This window comes from Populus euphratica, unplaced genomic scaffold, assembly GCF_000495115.2.
Source record: "Populus euphratica unplaced genomic scaffold, PopEup_1.0 scaffold9.1, whole genome shotgun sequence".
In the NCBI taxonomy this organism is placed as follows: domain Eukaryota; kingdom Viridiplantae; phylum Streptophyta; class Magnoliopsida; order Malpighiales; family Salicaceae; genus Populus; species Populus euphratica.
The window spans coordinates 2,441,239-2,460,619 of record NW_011499857.1 but is presented as its reverse complement, the minus strand read 5'-3'; the positions used below and the strand labels follow the sequence as shown (position 1 = coordinate 2,460,619).

Sequence of the window (19,381 nt, the reverse complement as noted above, 5' to 3'; positions counted from 1 at the left end):
AACTCAACAGAAGCATGTAATTAGCTCTAAGCGTCGGCGAGTTAAAATGGGATATACCTGAACTCCGCTATTGGCTCACAAGGATGGTAGAAGGGTTTCTTGCATGTCTGTCAGAGGTGGAACTTAACCATGATCTTACAAGTTTTTATCCGACCCCTAAACCAATGAGTCACCCTCGTAGGTTTATCACCAAAAGAGTTTGAGCCAGCTCGGGATTTTGGTGGGGAGGCTTTTGACCCGACAATACCAGAAGAAAAAAAATGCTTGCCTAACTAAAGCATCATGCTAGGGGTGAGCATTATAAGAAAAACCTGAATCATCCAAGTTATCTGAATTGATTGGGATAAATTTTTTAGAAAAATATCAAAAAAAAAGTAATTCAGAGAAGGTGATGGGTAAATAATCCGAACTACCCAAATTGTTTGATCAACTAAAAGAAAAAAAATCCAAAGTAATTATCTAAAAGAACAATTCTTTTTATCCGAAAATATCCGAATGCTCATCTCGAAGTCATGAGTGAACTGCAAGGAACACTTGCAACTAGGGAAAGTGTTGGCTCACGTGGTGTCTGCCTTCTAACTTTGTTGAAGCTCTAATCACAACAAACACAAGGATTCTGCTTTAATCTTATTGAAGCCTCTGATACAACAAATCTTCAATACTCTTGTCTACTTGTTCACGTAGAAAAGCAACGTAAAATATTCTTTAGATAGTATAATTGCAGTAAAGCACAACCTTGCACATTTCCTGATCATCAAGGGAGAAGGGGGAAAAAATCCAAAATCTTAATGACAAGAATAATGGTTCAAGTAAACCCTGTAACCTAATAGAAACTTCACTCCGTAGCTGCATCTCCACCATTAGCTCCTTTGGTTCCAGAACCAGGCAAAGTTCCCAAGTCTGTTCGAGCCTCCTTTTCTTCTTGAGAAATGGAAGAATCAACAGAACCATTCTGCTTCACATCGATGCTGCTACTAGTGTTTGTGGATACATCTCCTTCTTCTCGAGACGTTGAAGAATCAGAAGATTCAACTTGTTCATTTTGGTTTGCATCTGTGTTTTCGTTTGCATTGCCATTGTAGTTTGAGTGGCTGTTCTCGCCAGCATTGCCATTGTTAGGATCAACCTGTTCTTTTTGGCTTGCATCAGCGTTGACATTTTCATTGTCGTTGTTGTTTGCATTGCTGGTAGCAGAACTCTGGTCAGCACCATCATTGTTACTACTGATTGATAACTTATCTTTCTCTTGAGAGCTCCAATTGTTACCTTGTTGCTCTTGGCCAGTATTAGCATCGTTATTTGTGTTTGAGGATGTGTCTTTCTGTTCAGAGTGCAGAGAATCACCATGTCCGGTTTGCCCAGCATCAGCACTTTCATTTGTGTTTAATGGTAGAACAATTTCCGTACTCCCTTCAACACTAGAACTACTGTTGGACTTGTCAATCTGAGCTGCATCACCATTTTGGCTTGTCAACAAGGGTGTAATGGAGTTGGTCTGTCCATTGGACGCAACAGATCCAGAATTGCTAGAGTCCATTGATTCTACATTTGTTGAATCTCCATTATTAGTTGTACTGGAATGTGTTGAGTTTGAATCTGATTGCTGGTTGCTAGCAACTGATTCAGGTTTCTCAGTTTGCTCTAGCACAACATTATTCATGGTTGACTCCTCTTCTTTTGATGCCACGTTATCTGCAGTAACTTGAATGGAGTTAGAATCTTCATGCTGCTGTTCATTCACTGTTGCTACCGTGGAAGTATCATGGGAACCATCCTCTAAGTCTTGCTTATTATTTTCATTACTACCCTCTTCACTTGTTTTTGCATTTGCGGAATCATCATTTTCTCCGGAGTCAGATTCTTTCACCTTTGGAACTTCATTTTGATTGAAGTCAACCACGTCAGTATTATTTGTTCTATTTTCAAACTCTAATTGATTCTTCTCTTTGTTTTCCACTGGCTCTCCCTCACCAGATTTCTTCAAATCACCTTGCTCCTCTTCAGGCGTATCATTCTGAGTTTGATGGGCTACTGCACTGGATGCATCATCCCCCTTGTAATGTTCCTCCCTTGCCTCCTCACTATGTGCATTATTTCCATCATTAACTTGATCCTCTTTTGTAACTTTACTCTCTAACTCTTTTTCTTTATTTTCTTCCTCATTGCTTTGTTCCACAACCTCTTTAATTTCCTTCTGCTGACTCTCTTCCGCCCTTTCCTTTTCTTCACTTGCATTTTCTTTATTCTCGTTTGCAGTCTCTTTGCTCTCTTCGTGCTCCTTGCTGTCTTCAGTCTCTCTGTGCTCACTTTCACTTTCTTTTCTCTCTTCATTCTCCTTGCTGTCTTCATTCTCTCTGTTTTCGCTTTCACTTTCTCTGCTCTCTTCATTCTCCTTCCTCTCTTGGCTTTCTCTTTGCTCGCTTTCACTTTCTTTGCTCTCTTCATTCTCTCTGTGCTCGCTTTCACTTTCTTTGCTCTCTTCATTCTCCTTGCTTTCTTCAGTCTCTTTGTTTATGCTTTCACTTTCTTTGCTCTCTTCAATTTCCATCTCTTTTCCCTCTACATTCTCCTTATCTTCACCATCACTCCTTTTGCTCTCTTCAGTCTCCTTATCCTCACTAGCATTCTCCCTGACCTCTCCCTTCTCGCTGTCATCATTAACATTATCCCTTGTACCCTCCCTCTCCATCCCTTCACTGACGTTCTCATTTCTCACTTCCCTTTCCTTCTCTCCATCCACAGAATCCTCTCTATGCTCAACTCCCTCTTCAGTCTTATCCTCTGCTTCCTTCTCCCCATCTATAGAATCTTCTCTACGCTCAGTCTTATCATGAAAATGATCATGAATCTCATCATCGCCACCCTCTGTTCCTGTGTTATCATCAGGTTTGCTTTCTTCTTCGCTCTTGCTCTCTTCCTCTTCCTCCTCCTTGTGCCTCTCATCTCCAATGAAATTTTCTTTGACTTCAGGCTGGAGGTCCTTTCTCCCTAATTTCACAACATCATTCTCTGTTTTCACACTTTTCTCATATGCTGCTTTCTTATCATGAGAGTGCTTCACTTGGTAAAGTAGCCAGCCGCAAACACCGATCAGAAGACATATTTGCAGAGCATGCTTGACCTTAAAACCTTTTGATCTCTGGTTCCTACGAGGTGATAACCGGGACATGTTGAATATGCCTCAACCACAGCAAATACTTCTCCTTTTGAAATCTACTAAAAAGTAAAACTCATATCATTTCCATGCTCCTGCTAAGAGATATCAAACTAATCTAAAATGTATAATAAAACAAAAGGGGCTACAGAAAACGACCTCAGCTATCAAATTTATCAAGCCTAAAGAATTTCATTTACTGAAATGATTGGCAATTAACAAATTTAATTATCTGTGCCTCATTGTTACAAATTTTCTTTATTGTCAGCACTACCAATTTGTCCAAATCAATCTACTAACTACGAAATGCAAAACTGAGAATCCAAACTCAAATCCCATCAATACAAGGCAAAAGCGACCCCAACATGCATGCCATTGTCATGAAACTGAAATTGTATAACTCACCATGAAAATACAGGATCTGATCTATATAGCTTCCGGCCGACACAAACGATCACTCGAATATAACAAATTAAAGAAACGGATCAAAGCTCTAGTGCACACATGATAGTGATCCCAGTGCATCAATTAATGAGAAAAGATCTATAACACTTCCATATCGGAAGCATGAAGCAACCAAGTTCCCTTATAATAGAATCAATCCAAAACCAACCACATCCATAAAAAAACAAGTACTAAATGTAGAAGCAGAGCATTTTGATGATCTAAAAACAAACCCACTTTCACAAAAAGCGATGAAGGAAAAAGGAAACTTACCCACAAAAACAAGGCCCTTAGATTCTGTAATGGCGATAAAAAGTGTAGTGGCCTTTTTTGAAACTACCCTTCAGGAGACTGGAGTAATTAAATGCGTTATGTATATGCAAGATTTGGATTTTTTTTTTTTTTTGTTCTTGAGTTCGAATGCTTCGAAGACAAAAGTTTCACTGGCTATGAGTTTCACTTGGATCTAAATCAAGGACAGGTAAGACTTGACAAGAGAGGCGAGACAGGAACCTAGGGAACCACGTAAGAGTCTTCCTTAATCCTTGGTATCATATAGCCTTGGAATTTGGATTTTAGTTTTGAGTACATTTAACCTGCCCAGCTGGGCAACTTAATATTCTACCTTTTTTTACTTGACCACAAAATAATATTGATTTTGTTGATCTAACGCGTCTATCTTTTCACCAATCACCAATTTTCTGTTCAATTATGCTGCCCATCAATCGTTTTTTTACTTCTAAGAAGGAAATATGATAGCTAGCAATTGAATCCGGATAAAAAAGATATATGACATCATCGTAAAATCAAATAAAATATGAGTATTTCAAGATTTTAAATTTTAAATAAATATATTTATCTTTGATAACACTATACTAAAACAAAAATAGGTAAACAAGAAGAGATATTGAAAGTGAAAAAAATAAATAAAGCAAGGAAGTAAATAAAAGTTGTAAATAAAAGCAAAACCATAAAAAAAAAAATTCATATACATGAAGCTAACTATCTTTTTCAATAATTGAATGATCCTATTTACATTATATAATGTTTAAATTACATTTAAACATTTAATTCTAATTTTATACAAGCAACATTTATAAGATATAGTAAATTATAATACAAACTAATTTTTTTTTACTAATAATTATGTAAATCCTTACTAAATTATATCACAAGGTTTATTTAACCTGTGAAAGACTTTCACTCTAAATAGAATTGAAATCTTTTATTTTTCATACTAATTTAAAATCCTATAGTTTATCATTTTTTTTTTTGTCAATGGTGATTCCTAACCATCTAGGTAACTAATTTCTCATTTCCTTGATCAATTAGTAATGTTTAAACTTGATCAATTCCACTACTCATAATTAATTTCAACTTCTCTTTTTGATTTAAACATGAACAATTAATGTTCTCATTTGATTGTTATGTTGATGTTTATTTTTATATATAAACAATAACATGTATTCCTTTATTTCTTAAAAGAAAAAAATATTCCTCATCATATTTTAACTGAAATTGATCGATCAAATCGATCACTAATATTCTTCAATATGTTGACATGTCAATTAATTTATTGCTTTTTAAAAATTATTCATGCTCTGGCCTTTATATACAATATTTAGATTTTTATTAGAACTATATTTCTCCACAACCCGCTCCCCTAATTCTTTTTAGATTTTTTTTTAAAAAAAGAGAAAATGATTAAGAACCCCAGACTTCCTTCATTTTTTAAACACTAAAATGGCATCATCAAATTTTGTTCCTTGAAATTTCACACTTATTTCTTGCTTTCAATACTATACATATTGCTTACTTGGTCCATAATTAGTTTTGTATAAGAAAACATAAATAAAGAATATGTTGGCCCATTTTATAAAAAAATGTACCATAAGAAGAAAATCTCCACTTTCATTTGGATATTAAAAGAGAAAGAATTCATTTATAAAACAATCATATAAATCTTAATACATGGAAGAAGTCAATTATAATATCGCTTATCGTCACTCTTGCAAGTTATATTAGATAGTTAGATAGGATGCAATAAAGCTTTGATGAATACTAAAAATGTCAAAAGGTCTTCAATGTTATTCAATTGTCTAGAATCACCACCAAACTTAACAGGAAAATATTAGCTACTCCTTCACTATTTTGGTCAAAACCCAACAATACTTTTCTTTTCCGGTATGGAATGAAAACTATAACTTTGCATGATTTAACCTTAATATAAGGTGTATACTTAGAATGAGGAACCATGTAATTTTGTATATAAAGTTAAAACTTGAGATAAACTAGATCTCCTATATTAAATGTTCTTTTTTTTTTATTTGCTAGTTTAATCATCATTTGTTGAGTTACTTTTAGATTGCTTCTAATCACCTTAAGTGTTTCCTTCATTTTAGTAAAAAATTTATCAATAACCTCTATCATCAAGTCTTTAGGAAAGTATGAAATATAAATAGGATGAGTTAATCTACGTAGAAATTTATAAAAGCTAAATTTGGTTGAAATGTTGTAGTTGGTGTTATATCACCACCCAACTAAGGATAACCACTCCAATCATTGAGTAGAAGCATCACTAGTCATATAACTGAGGTAATTTTCAAGACATTTATTGACTAACTTAGTTTGCCCATCTAAATAGGAATGATAAGTTATAGAATAATGTAGATCCACTCATTGATAAGTGAAAATATTCCTTCAAAAAGGGCTCAAAAACACAATATTCCTATCATTTATTATTGAAACAAACAACCCATGCAATTTATAAATATTGTCTATGAAAACCTTAGCCACTATAGAAGGAATATAAGAATGAACTAGGGCCATAAAATGAGTATATTTGTTAAATTGGTCCACAACCATAAATTTCACACGTATGCGACGTCGCAATGATCGTGTCCACTCTCAAATCCTAGATGTTGATATCTTGGAAAAATCAACAAATATGGAGAGATAAGGACAAAGAATTCTTGTATTTTATTAATGGAAAAATAGAATGAGAGTTGTCGCCTAATATTTTGGTCACTAAGAACCCTAACTAATTTTAGATATCAGGTACGGTGACTAGTTGTGTAAAGGAAAGGTATTAGCACCCCAAATACGTCACACGTAAGGTAAGCTGCATTGTTTTATTGTCTGATAAAATATAAAGTCTTGTCGTATTTTCTAGTTATTGGTCTATCTATGGTTTAAGAAAAGTCTTCCTCGGTAAGGAGGTCCTTATCTTATCGAGTAAAAACATAACCATTATAAAGTTAATAAAAAAACTATCTTTTTAATATCGAGATAATGCCTTATGTATAAACACGTAATCCTTAATATTAAAAGAAAACAAAATGATTTTTTTGGAGTTTTTTTTTTTGAATTTTGATCTAGTTCTTGTAGCTTTAATAAACTGGTTATTAAAGTCAAAATGCATGTTAACACATATTTTTTGAGTTTTGGTTATATAAAAATACAATATGATTTTTTCTTGAGATACTTGACCATATGCATGAAAACAAAAATATTTTTTTCAATGTTTTTTATGAAAACTGGGTATTTTAATAATTATTTGTATCTTGGTGGTATAAAAATACAAACCATTATTAAGTAAAATTTAGTAGAAAAAATATGCGAGAAAATCATCAATTTTTTTAAATAATTTTTTTAAAGAAAATTTTCTTTTTTTCCCCGGACTGGGCCCAGCCCGACCCATATGGCTGGGTTGGACCCAACATTGTCATTGGCCCAAGCTTGTGACCCAACTAGGCCATGCATGCATAGAACTTTATGCGTGTATGAATAGTGCAAATGTAATTAAATTACCTTCGCACTGTTTATGCTTCTTCATGCAGATAGCAAGAACACAAGCATATAGTTACTATACAACTAGAGAATGATGATTCTAGTATTGTCTTTCTTGCATTTTTTTTTTCCTTTTCATGGACTAAACATGCATCATTTTTATTATAGGGACTGAGAAAGAAAGTGAACATAGTTGGTTCTAGAGAGATGAAGACGATGGTGGTGCTAACCTTTTCTACTGTCTGTGTTCTCTACTTCACCATTCAGTCTCACCTCTTCTCTTTCTTTGCTTTTCTGTTCCTTTCCTAGTTCAGCCTTGCTTTGTGTTTTATTTTTTTCTCTTGTATTTCCCTCTGTATTGTTTCCTTTCTCTCCTCTTCTTCACCTTCCTCTTTTTCTTCCCCCCCCTCTCTTCTTCCAATAGAGGTGGTTTATATATAGCCTAAACAATAACTCTATTTAGGAAACAAAATACACTAATCCAGGATGTAAATCTAGGCTGATTTCCAATCAAATAATGAAAATGAGGAAACTAAAATATTATAATTCCTATTCTATGATTCTAGTAATTACTCTCTAGTGATCAAATGATGGTACAACTCCTTTCTTTCCTTTTGTAGCTGCCATTGTGAGGTACCAACCATTTTCTTTAGACTGAGGTAGAAAAAACATGGTTTGCAGCTCTTAAAAATCAAGCGAGAGAATTTTAGAAACTAACAGGAAAGTTGCAGAGAAAAGAAAATAAATCAGATGAGAAAGGGTACATTCTACAAAGTCTTATTTTCTTATCCGGCATAGTAGAATTACTGTCATTTTCTAAAAATCCAGTCCCCCTCTTCAACTTTTTAAAAACCAGCCCATTTCCTTCTAATTTCATCTCGAATAAATTTCTCATTTTAACACTTTTCAAATCAGTCCTTGGTCTATAAAAAGTCATTCAAATTGGTCCATAATCCCTCAAATCAAACCTGTGAACTCGTTCCTAAATGCTTTTCGTAGCAGGATTCTATGCTTTCATATTAGATATTCAAAGAGGAATATCTTGAGCTTTTGATATTGAAATCAGACGATTCAAAACCTCAAATTCATATAAACATACAAGACTATAACTTTCATGAAGGGTTCGAAGTGAGATAAATTCATTTTGAAGAACAAAATCTGGCTGCAATCTGGTTGGTCATAAAGGTCTCATAATTTGATTTGGAAACTGACAATGTCAAGCATCCCAATCTAACTGAAAATCCAACATAAGAATAGTGAGCCCTAGGACCCAATAAAGGTGTAGGTCAATTCTTTAACATGTCATATATGATGGAATATAGTTGGGATGGTTAGATATTGCTTGAAACCAAATAAGAATCAAAGTCTAAATTAGAAAAAAAAGTGGTATTACAACATAATTGCGACAACAACATAATCAGTTTTTTTAGTACAAATTCTGAGAGATTTATCTAACCTTAAAGATCAGATAAAGAAGGAAGGAATTTTTGCAGTAAAAAAAAAAGGATAAAGAGAGTAGAAAAGAGCTGAAACATGGTTTGAAAAAAAAAACTTATTTTTTCTTTGTTTTTGTCAATTCCTCACAATCATGAACTAAACCCCTGCATTTGGTTCAAGAGAGGTACACATTATCTCCAACACGTGGGGCCCAAAAATGAATGACAACAACAAAGATGACTTCCTTACCAATTGATTCAGGCAAAACCTCTATAAAATCTATATTGATGTTATTAAATGGTGTTTAGAGAAGAGGCAGAGGCTAGAATATTCTAAGGGTTAACACATTCTCTATTTTGTTTTTTTTAACAAGTAAAACGTTCCCTGACAATTTACCTTATATGTGCTTATACTAGTCTTCCATTATAAAATACTCCTTACCCTCTTTGCAATTAGTATAGTGCCATAATATTCTTCTATAACAAAGTCATCATGCATAACTATTAATTTAGCATACAATATAAGATCATATCCCACTATTATTTCCTCTTTTCTATGCAAGTGATTATTCATCCATTTAGAGTAGAGGTGAGAATTAAAGTCCTTAAGCAGTTCATGTATAATACTTTTGATTAGTACTTAAAAGTGCATTTTTATCATGGTTTTATATCATCATTTTGCACTTGAAGTATCAATAACTCCTTAACTAAAATATGTTTTATAAGAATGTATCTAATAATATAAGATACCTATAAATTGTGGTAAATGTCTATTTTTAATGCAGGCCTATCACATAAATGAAAGGATTGATTGATGACTTGAAGAACTTAAATTGCAAGGATAAAGAGATGGCCAAACTTAGAAAAGAGATGTCGGTGCAATCCAAACCGGAACACTGTTCGGTAAATGGGTCATATCTGGAGCTATATATCTCAGATTTAGGTCCAATTTATATGGATAGAAAGGTAAGACATAGGCCTACAACTTTCATATGGAGCCCAAGATCTAAAAAGGCCATTATCAAGTCCAAATTGTAGCAACAACAAAGAAGCCCGAATCTGTCTTCCAGCCCGAGCACTGTTCGGTATTTTGGCCATATCTGGAGTTCTAGAAGTCCAAATGAGCTGAAATTTTTACACAAGAAAGCTGAGACAATTGCCTACAACTTTCATGTTTGCAACTGGCTCCAGTTTTGACGTTATCAATGACGTTTTGGGCAGACAAGAGAAGATAAGGATTGTCACCAAGTCAAAAGTTGGTCACCCACTTATCAATTAGTCATCAAATCAATAGTTCCCATTTTTGGCCTATAAAAGGAGGCATTTGCCATGCATTTAGGCATCTTGATTTCCAGATCAAGATCATGCTCTTCCTTTCTCTCTTTGTATTTTTTATGCTTTGTTTTCATTAATATTAAGTTTATGCCTTTCATTTCCTTTCCTTTACTTAGTTAACTTTTATGTTCTTATTTTGTTTATCTATTTTGCTTTCTTTCATTATGTCTAGCTAAGTTAATTATGTCAAGGTGAAAAGGTTACACTAATGGTGTAAGAATAAGTATAATGTAAACTTAATATGGACTTTAATGTTTGATACTAACATGTTTTATATTTGCTATCTTGTTCACTCTTTAATACTTTGCTTGTTAAATGACTAATCTTGATTTATGTTATATAACACTTGGTACAACAAATGCTTGGCACTTTCATAGCCCATAATGTATGGTATAACCGACACCTGAGCTATGAAAGGAACTTGATTTGTTGTTAACATAAGTTATAATCATGAATGCTTGACGAGATTTACAAGTATTAGCATTAATTGAATAAGATGACTAATGTAATCATGTTAACAATATATAATCTGATTGGAACCTCCTTTGTGTGTGGTTTCCAATTCAATAATAAGAGTTTATACTATACTTGTTTGATATACCATTAGTGGAACCTCTAACCTTGACATTTGTTATTATCATTGTTTAATCGTTACATTAATATTCCATCTCAAAGTTCTCATCATCTTCTTCTTCTTCTCTTTCTTTTTGTTTTTTATAATTTTTACAATTAACCTCCCTGTGGTTCGATCCCGGTCTTGCCGGGTTATTTATTACTTCGACACTCCTGCACTTGGGAGAAGACATCAATCTTTTAGTCGTGTCAACTTTGCATAGTAGCATCCTTATTTTATTACCTTTTTAACTTCATCTATAATATTAGTACAGATAGTTGATACCACCAGTATATATATTTCTCTATTAGATATTATTCTTACCTTTTTTATACTCAATTTTATAATAAAAACCTAGTAGTTTAGATAACCATAATTGTTAGGAAGGACAAGTTACCTCTTGATCAAGTACATACTTGAAGCTACTATGGCTTATCCTAATCTTGAAGTGTTTGCCTTAGAGGTGGTGCCTTTATTTCACCATAGCTTATAGGATGACCAATAACCTCTATTTCACTACAGCATATAGGATGGCCAACATTTCTCTTTCATAAATAAATAAAGCATATTGCCTTGGACTAGAGAACTCGATAATAAAAGCTATGGGATGTCATTTTTACATCAATATTGCTATTATAACCACATATAATGCATCAGTCTCCACCACAAATAACTTATTCAAATCTGGTAGTATTAGAACAAGTGGCTTGGTCATGATTTTATTAAGGAGTTTCAAGGCAACTGTAGCCTCATCATCTCATTCAAAAATATCTTTTTTTAGTAGTTTGTTTAGGGGCTTACATATAAAACCATAACCTTTTATAAACTTTCTATAATACCCAATCAACCCAATACTTTATTGATTGATGTTACTGGGAATAAATCAATCCACTATAGCTTGTATTTTTAATGGATAAATAATCACCCATGTCTTGAAAATGATATGGCCTAAATAGTACATCGTGTCATTACAGAAGACGCATTTACTATTTTTAACAACCAATTAATGGGAACTTAAAAGTTCAAACATAATCTATAAATGCCTTAAGTAGTTAATAAAAGTATAATTATAGATTATGATGTCATTAAATAATATGAGAATAAACTTCATGAGGCGCACATAAAACACTTTATTCATTAAGCTCTAGAATTTGGTTGAAGCATTAGTTAAGTCAAAAGGTATGACCAAAAACTCATAATGGTCATTATAAGTTCTAGATACAATATTGTATATATCTCTATGAGTCATTCTATTATGATAATGACCTACCCTGAAGTTAGTCTTGGAGAAGATTGTTGCACCAACTAGTTCCTTTAACAACTCATCAATCAATGATATATAGAGTTTTCTTTTCTTATATGCTTGTTAAGTTCTTTGTAGTCTATATAAAGTCTCTACAAGTTATCTTTCTTTTTCACAAAGACTACCAAAAAAGTAAAAAGACAATGACTATGTTATATAATACCAGGCTAGCATTTCAAAAAACTTTATCTCTATAATATCCTTTTGTAACCTAGAATGCTTGTAAAGTCTTGGGCTGATAAGCTGAGCTCCATTCTTTAAAGGTATAAAATGGTCATAGGGTCTTGGTAAATGTAAGCCTTTAAGTTCCTTGAATATATCTTGATATGATTCCAATAATGACTTTAAAGCAAGATTCCTTTCAACCTCAAGTGGGAGAGTAATAACATTAAATGTATCTCATTACCAACCTTTTAAATTAGCCTTAAACTATACACATTGACCTCTGCTACTCGAGTTGGGTTGTCTAGCAGACTATTGATTTACTCAAACCTGATTGTTTGTACCTAATATGATTCTCTCCCCTGTGTATCATTTCCTGACTTTGCCACTCAAAAGACATTCATAACTTCTTATAATTTGACATAATATTGCCCAACATGGCTAACTGTTATATACCTAACACCATATCATAATTATTAAACTCTATAATAAACACATCAATCATAAAACTAAACCCTTGTATTTTTCATTTAAAGTTTCTACATATAGCTATACAAAGCATTGTTCTTCTATTCATTGCTTAGACTACTAATGGCTTTATAATTGTGAGGTTGCACTATAATTTGTTGTCTATTTAAATAGTAATAAAATTATGAGTGTTGTTAGAGTCCATCATAATTAAAAAAATAATGTTTATCCACCATTCTAGTAACCCTTAGAGTGTGGAAGCTAATGACTTCTTCTAACGAATTAATTAAGTTATGTAAAAAACTGAATTTCTCTTTCTCAACCCTATCACCATCTTCTACCTCTCTATCTTTATCCTCCACTATATATAAAAAGTATAGTTTTTTTATTTTTATATCTATAGCCTGATATAAATTTCTCATCATGCCAAAAATACAATCCTTTGGACTTTCTTTCATCTAGCTTTTTATTCCTTACACATTTGGTATGTTTTATGGTTGGTTTGTAATGAAGTTTTGGTTAAGAATAGGTAACAGGTTGTTTTAGAAAGGCCTTTGGTTGTTTATGGTCAATGAATATGGAGTTTTGTAAAGTGTTTAATGGTTGATAGTTCTAGGTTGGATTGTTTGGTTAGTGGTTTATGAAGGAAGTTTAAAATGATTATGGTGGGAACTTTTATAAGGTAAGGTGTTTTCGTGTAGCCATGCTAATTTGTAAGCTTGTTTTAAAGCTTTAGGTTCAAACATTTTCACAAGATTTTTTTATTTCTACCTTTAAACCTCCCATGAAAAACACTAAAGCTTGCTTATTAATCTTTTCCTTGTTCCATAATATATCAAAGTCTTTAATATAAATCTTTAAATCTCTTATTTTCTTAAGATCTTTAAGTTTTTTTAGTGGATCTTTATGCCCCCAAATCTAAAATATATTGCTTCCACATATTCACCCTAAGTCACCATTAGGCTACCTTTACTTCTCATGAAGTCTCAATGCCAATAAAAAGTCATTCCATCAAAATAATGTGAGACTAGCTTAGCTTTTTAGAATTAACAACTTCTTTTATATCCAAATATTGGTTGCACATGAATAGCCATTTATGTACTTATTGATTGAAGCAAAGTTTTGTGTTAATTAGGAGGCTTATATAATCAGGTAACTACCTCTCTATTTATATAACTAGGGCAACATACATGTGATAGTGTATAGCATACTATATGGGATAAATATATAGAAGAAAAGTACAATATTTTCTATATTACAATACATTCCATAATATTCATCACCATTAAAATTACAAAAGTTTTATTTAGGTACAGGTCCAACATGATTTTATAGTAGATTTCATTGAATTAGAGGTTTAGTGGTGGTAATGATACTAGCTTCATCATAATATAGTTATAGCTTCCATAGAATAAAAGCTTTGTTGGTAGGATAACCCACTTATATAAGCTCCTTGAGCCTCAAACTTGACTTTATAAGTAGATTTAGTACTTTTTAGTTGTTGACCATACATCTCTAATAGTTTTATAATATGTTTATACTTCTATGATTGTTTTTCTTGCTTTCATATTTATTGGATTTTTCCAATCTTTTGAGATCTTAGAACCAAGTATCAAGAGTCATGGATCGCATTCAAAGATTATTAGCGCTAATATCACTTGAAGTAAGTAAGATTTCAATGGAACCTATATTAGTGGTCTCTAGAGATTAATACAACATTCAACGTAGCAAATACAAGGCATGAGAGTGTGTTAATGGTATAGAGAGAGAGAGAGAGAGAGAGGACCAGTTTATGTAATAGGATATTTCTTGTACAAGACAGGACTTTTTTACAAAGCTACGTGTAACATTTTAATAACTAAGGGCGCGTTTGTTTCATGGAAAGTGGTTTCTGGAAAACCACTTTCCAAACTTTCATGTGTTTGTTTGTCATTAAAAAAGTTAGTCAACGGAAAACACTTTATAATCCAATAAAAATTTGGGTTGGTTTTCAAGAAAGTGTTTTCCTTATATTTTGGGTGGAAAATACTTTCCGGAAGTTGTGAAAAATTTATAAATATTATATTATTTACTGATTATATTAAAATTAGTCATCAAACTTTTGATTACTCTATATATTTTGTTTTGAATATTTTTTTTCAATTTCATCTCTTAGAATTTAATTTTTATATTAACTTTGGTACTCATTTTTATAATTGTATTTCCTTTTCCTTTATTATTTTTTAATTAAAATTTTTTATTTATCAAATTTTATCCTTATTTTTTTAATTATCACTTATTTTATTCAAAATAATTTATATAATAGTAATTATTATTATTTTAATTTCTTTATCTTTTAAGATGTAGCATAACTCTGTGCTCTTCACTGGTTTGCTTCGCCTATTCCAGTAACTAATCTTGTGACAAAACACTGCTAAAGTATTACTTTATCAATATACCCTGATTAATTAATCATCTCTGCATTACAACATTATGATTTATTGAGCAAGGATCTTTTTTCCAACATGACCGTAAATGTATCACAGTTAGGTCTTCTGCTTTTTCTAGAGTTAAAAAGATTAGTATATACAACATTCTTTTTAGAGTGCTCAAGTTAAGAGAGGAAAATTGTGCAAACCAAGAAGCTTGGAAACGACGTTGGAGCTTTTTTTATACTCAGAAAGATTGATAAGGACCAGCTTGAAGATAAGCTACTGGAGTTTCATGTCATTGATTTACAAGACACTCCCACCTTCGTGGACATATCCCTGGAATCAATGTCAACTTCGTAATTTGGAGTCACTGATGGCTAGAAGGAGGCTCTAGTGCTCTTTTTATAGTTAACACTTCACGTACCTTACTGAACTCCCTAGTACCTGTTGGAGCTGAAAAACAGAGAGAAACATCCCCTCTTAGTTTCTGAGCAGGCCTCCAGTCCCCAAGCTACCTGGCTTGCCTATAGAAGAACCATCGAACAGTCCATTTTGGTGAGACACTGGTGGGAGATATCCATGTTGCAACTGGGCAAATGCTAATTATGGCATTGGACCATTGTTGATTTTTTATAAAAACTATTGTAGCCGTTGAAAAGAAACTGCTATCAAAGACATGCTTTTCATGTATCTTAAGTAGACATACGCACGATTGAAAAATGAAATATTAGATGAAAAGCACAGGAATGACAAGAAGAAAACGAAAAGGAGTAGCAAATTCAAAATGGTTAAGAGATAAAAAAACAAAATATCAAGAGCAAGACCTCTTTTTGAGCTTATGTTTCGCTTTGGTAAGTTGGAAAAGAAAAGAAAAGAGAAGGTTCAAAGCCTCCCAAGGGCTGCCAAATATAAATCTATATGGACAGTACAAATAAAATGGAGATTTGAGATGAAAGCCACAGTAATGGCCATTTAACAAGTGAAAACTACAAACTAGAATCTATTTGAGATGAAAGTCATAGTAATGGCCATTTTCTCGAAGGAGACAGTGAAGGGATAAATTGACAAAATTAATAGTATATATAGAACTCGATGTTTCACAATCCCAATAGTTTAGAGGTCAGAAGTTGTCATTAAACGGTTTTAGATGCATAGAAGTTAACATGATGATATTTTTACCAAATCGTCATTAATTCCTCTCTCTTTCTCTAATATATATATATATATATACAGGAAAGAAGTATATACAGGAAAGAAGTATTTAAATCTCTCCTGTAAGTAGTTGAACATCATCGACAACTGTTTAATCGATTCAATCTAAATAAAAAAATTAAACTGAAAATTAATCTTTGAAATGCAAATTCATACATAGAATCCTCATTCAAAACACAAAACCAAGAAAGAAGATGGTTTTTTTATGGCTTTTTAGAATTGAAATTTTTTCAAATTGGGGTTTTTAGAGATAAATCTAATTGGGATTTTTAATTTATGTTTCTTTTAGGGCTTCATGGAACTTTTTTTAATTTTTCTCCTTTATATATATATATAGAGAGAGAGAGAGCTTAGAAACTTAGATTCAGGTGTTAGAAGAGAAAAGAAAAAAGAAGATGAATATGAGTTAGTTTTTCTTCTATATTATGAGTTGCTAAGAAACAAAAGGGGAATTAAGAGAATTTTTATGGGCTTTTCCATCAATTGTTTTCTTAATTTTATTGCTTGGAAAATCATAAAATTTAGAATGCAAAAACTAGATTTTTATTTATTTAGAAAGATATCTGTTAACAACAGCACAATAATTATTATGATTTGTGCTGCTTACTTGATGAAAATAAGTGAGGTGGTTACTGTGTTCACATCAGTATAATAGCACATAAGTGATTGACCAGTCAGGTACAGCCTTAGAAATATATATTAATGAATATCTGATCATCTTGCTAATCCATGAGGTGATAAGCATGTGGGGTGCCTCTGCTTAATTATGTCTCTCTAGATGAAGATTAAAGAAGATGCATGTTTCCCTAGCTATGAAAAATACATTTAAATTAAGCTGCATAAATTGCAAAATGGCCCCCCCCACCCCAATTTCTTCTGTATATTACAGATAAGGTTTGTAATGGTTTATTTTTATGTTTTAAAAAAATTTTAAAAAATATAAAATATTTTTATTTTTATTTTAAATTAATAATTTTTTAGTGTTTTTAGATCATTTGAATATGTTGATATTAAAAATAATTTTTAAAAATAAAAAAATATTATTTTAATATATTTTTAAATAAAAAATATTTTGATAAATAACTATAAACACAACCCTCCTCTTTTTTTGTTTTTCAATGTGCTCGTTTGGGAGTTCTTTTTAAAAGCATTTCTAAACAAAATTGATTTTTTTTGAATTAATATGTTTTTTATATTTTTAAATTATTTTGATATACTAATTTTAAAAATAATTTTTTTAAAAATAAAAAATATTATTAATATATTTTTTAAAATAAAAAATATTTTAAAAAATAACTACAACAATACTTTTAAACATCTCAGAGATATAAAAAGGGAGTAAAACCAAACAAATTAAGTTTGATACAATCTCTTGACTGTGTGCGTCTACATCCATGAATTTAGCACTGCTCGGAGCAGACCTGGCCGATGCTAACATTACACCGGATGTTGAATTTACATAGATGCTTTTTAATCATCCAAGTTTTGGTTTCTCCTAATGTTATGGCATTGTAGTGCTATAAAAATTCGGTTCAGGCGGTGTCTTATGATTTGCTCTTTGTTTTAACTACATATTTAAAATTGTTTATTTAGTTAATATGAATTTTATTGAAAAATCTCTGTTGAAACTTTAGTTTAAAAAATTACAATTTATATTTTATTTTAAATCTCTCTCTCTTTTTTATTCAAACTGTAATAGTAGAAATTATGGCCATTCCCAACTCAAACTTACCAGATGCTGCAATAATTCTTGAAAAGGGAGGATTTCGGGTATTAGCAAAGGTAGAGGGTGATGATGATTGTGGGCTGCTATCCATGTCAGTGATGTCCAAAGAATAAACGAGACATACTAAGAAAGTTTAAGGTTAAAATGAACTCCTGTAACCATCAAAAAGTCTTCAAATGAAATAATGAATGAGCTATTTACATATTTTAATTGGATTGAAATCATGTTTTCAAGAGAAAACGTAGTTTTAGGTTACATTGGTTTTGTGTAAAATATTTTATATGTAAAATATTTTTTAATGTTTAGTTTAAAAAACATTTTACTTAAAATACCTAAATATTTTTTAATAGTAGTGATTATAGCATAATAATACTAATAATAGAAAAAAAGGTGATGATGATAAAGTAGTCATGGTGTGACAATAATGATTAAGAAAAAGGTCATGGTGACAGTGAAAGAAAAGATGATAATAAAATGGAGGTGACAATTAAAATAATTAGATAATTTTATAAATAAATTATTATTCATAAAATATTTTATATAATTTCTGGAGTTGAAAATATTTTTTAATAAATAAATTAAATTTAAATATTAACTGTAAAATATTTTATTTTACATGGACTAATTTTCTTGTAAAATATTTTTAAAAAATATAAAAATATATTTTTAAAATATTTTCCAAGTCTAGAAAACATATTCCTTTAAAATATCTAACGGAATCTTATATATACGAATAAAGGTTAAGGGTAATTTGGATGCATCTTGAGACTACTTCCATCCCATCAAACCAAGTCTTCCATGGCCTGAAAACCTTCCACAAGTCCTCCCATTAATGAAGATTACTCCAGTCTCCGATCCCATCAAATCAAGTCTTCCGATGGCCTAGAAACTTAACACGACTTGTCCCTTGATTAGCCTCTGTTCCTACCATTCGTTGACGACCTTTGTCCATATCGCTATCCAGTTCGAGTCTCAAAATTCATACAAGAAGATAGTATTATTGCACATTACTTACAATGACGTGACTGGCAAGCTTGAATATCCATATCATGCTATAGCGAGAAATTTGGAATTAAAGCGATTTTCTTAGTTATAAATAAAAGACTTCTAGAAGAAGGAAAAAAAATTACCACTTGAGCTGCAATTTATTGATTGGAATATATATATATATATATATATTCCAATCAATAAATTGCAGCTCAAGTGGTAATTTTTTTTCCTTCTTCTGGAAGTGTATATATATATATATATAGAGAGAGAGAGAGAGATTTATAAATAAACAAAGTGGCTAATTCTCTTTTATTTTAATTATGTGTAGTTCTATTTAA

General features: G+C 31.6%; 1 protein-coding gene across 5 annotated transcripts; it reads right to left on the bottom strand.

Annotated features, from left to right (window-relative positions):
• Positions 1–599: 599 nt before the first annotated feature.
• LOC105123784 (myb-like protein X) lies at positions 600–4,170 on the bottom strand. Of its 5 annotated transcripts, none has more exons than XM_011023512.1 (3): positions 3,872–4,170; positions 1,259–3,213; positions 600–1,213 (listed from the first exon to the last, which is right to left on the bottom strand). In XM_011023512.1, the coding sequence occupies exons 2-3, from the start codon at positions 3,167–3,169 to the stop codon at positions 836–838; spliced, it is 2,289 nt and encodes a 762-aa protein (XP_011021814.1). In that variant the 5' UTR covers positions 3,170–3,213; positions 3,872–4,170; the 3' UTR covers positions 600–835. The 5 variants fall into 5 exon arrangements, with proteins under 5 accessions (XP_011021814.1, XP_011021815.1, XP_011021813.1 ...); XM_011023513.1 differs by having other exon boundaries at positions 600–1,221; positions 1,267–3,213; XM_011023511.1 differs by having other exon boundaries at positions 600–2,402; positions 2,445–3,213; positions 3,872–4,169.
• Positions 4,171–19,381: the final 15,211 nt, after the last annotated feature.

Coding starts and splice junctions, on each gene's coding strand:
- LOC105123784 (XM_011023510.1), bottom strand. CDS start 3,169: ATGTCCCGGTTATCACCTCGTAGGAACCAGAGATCAAAAGGTTTTAAG.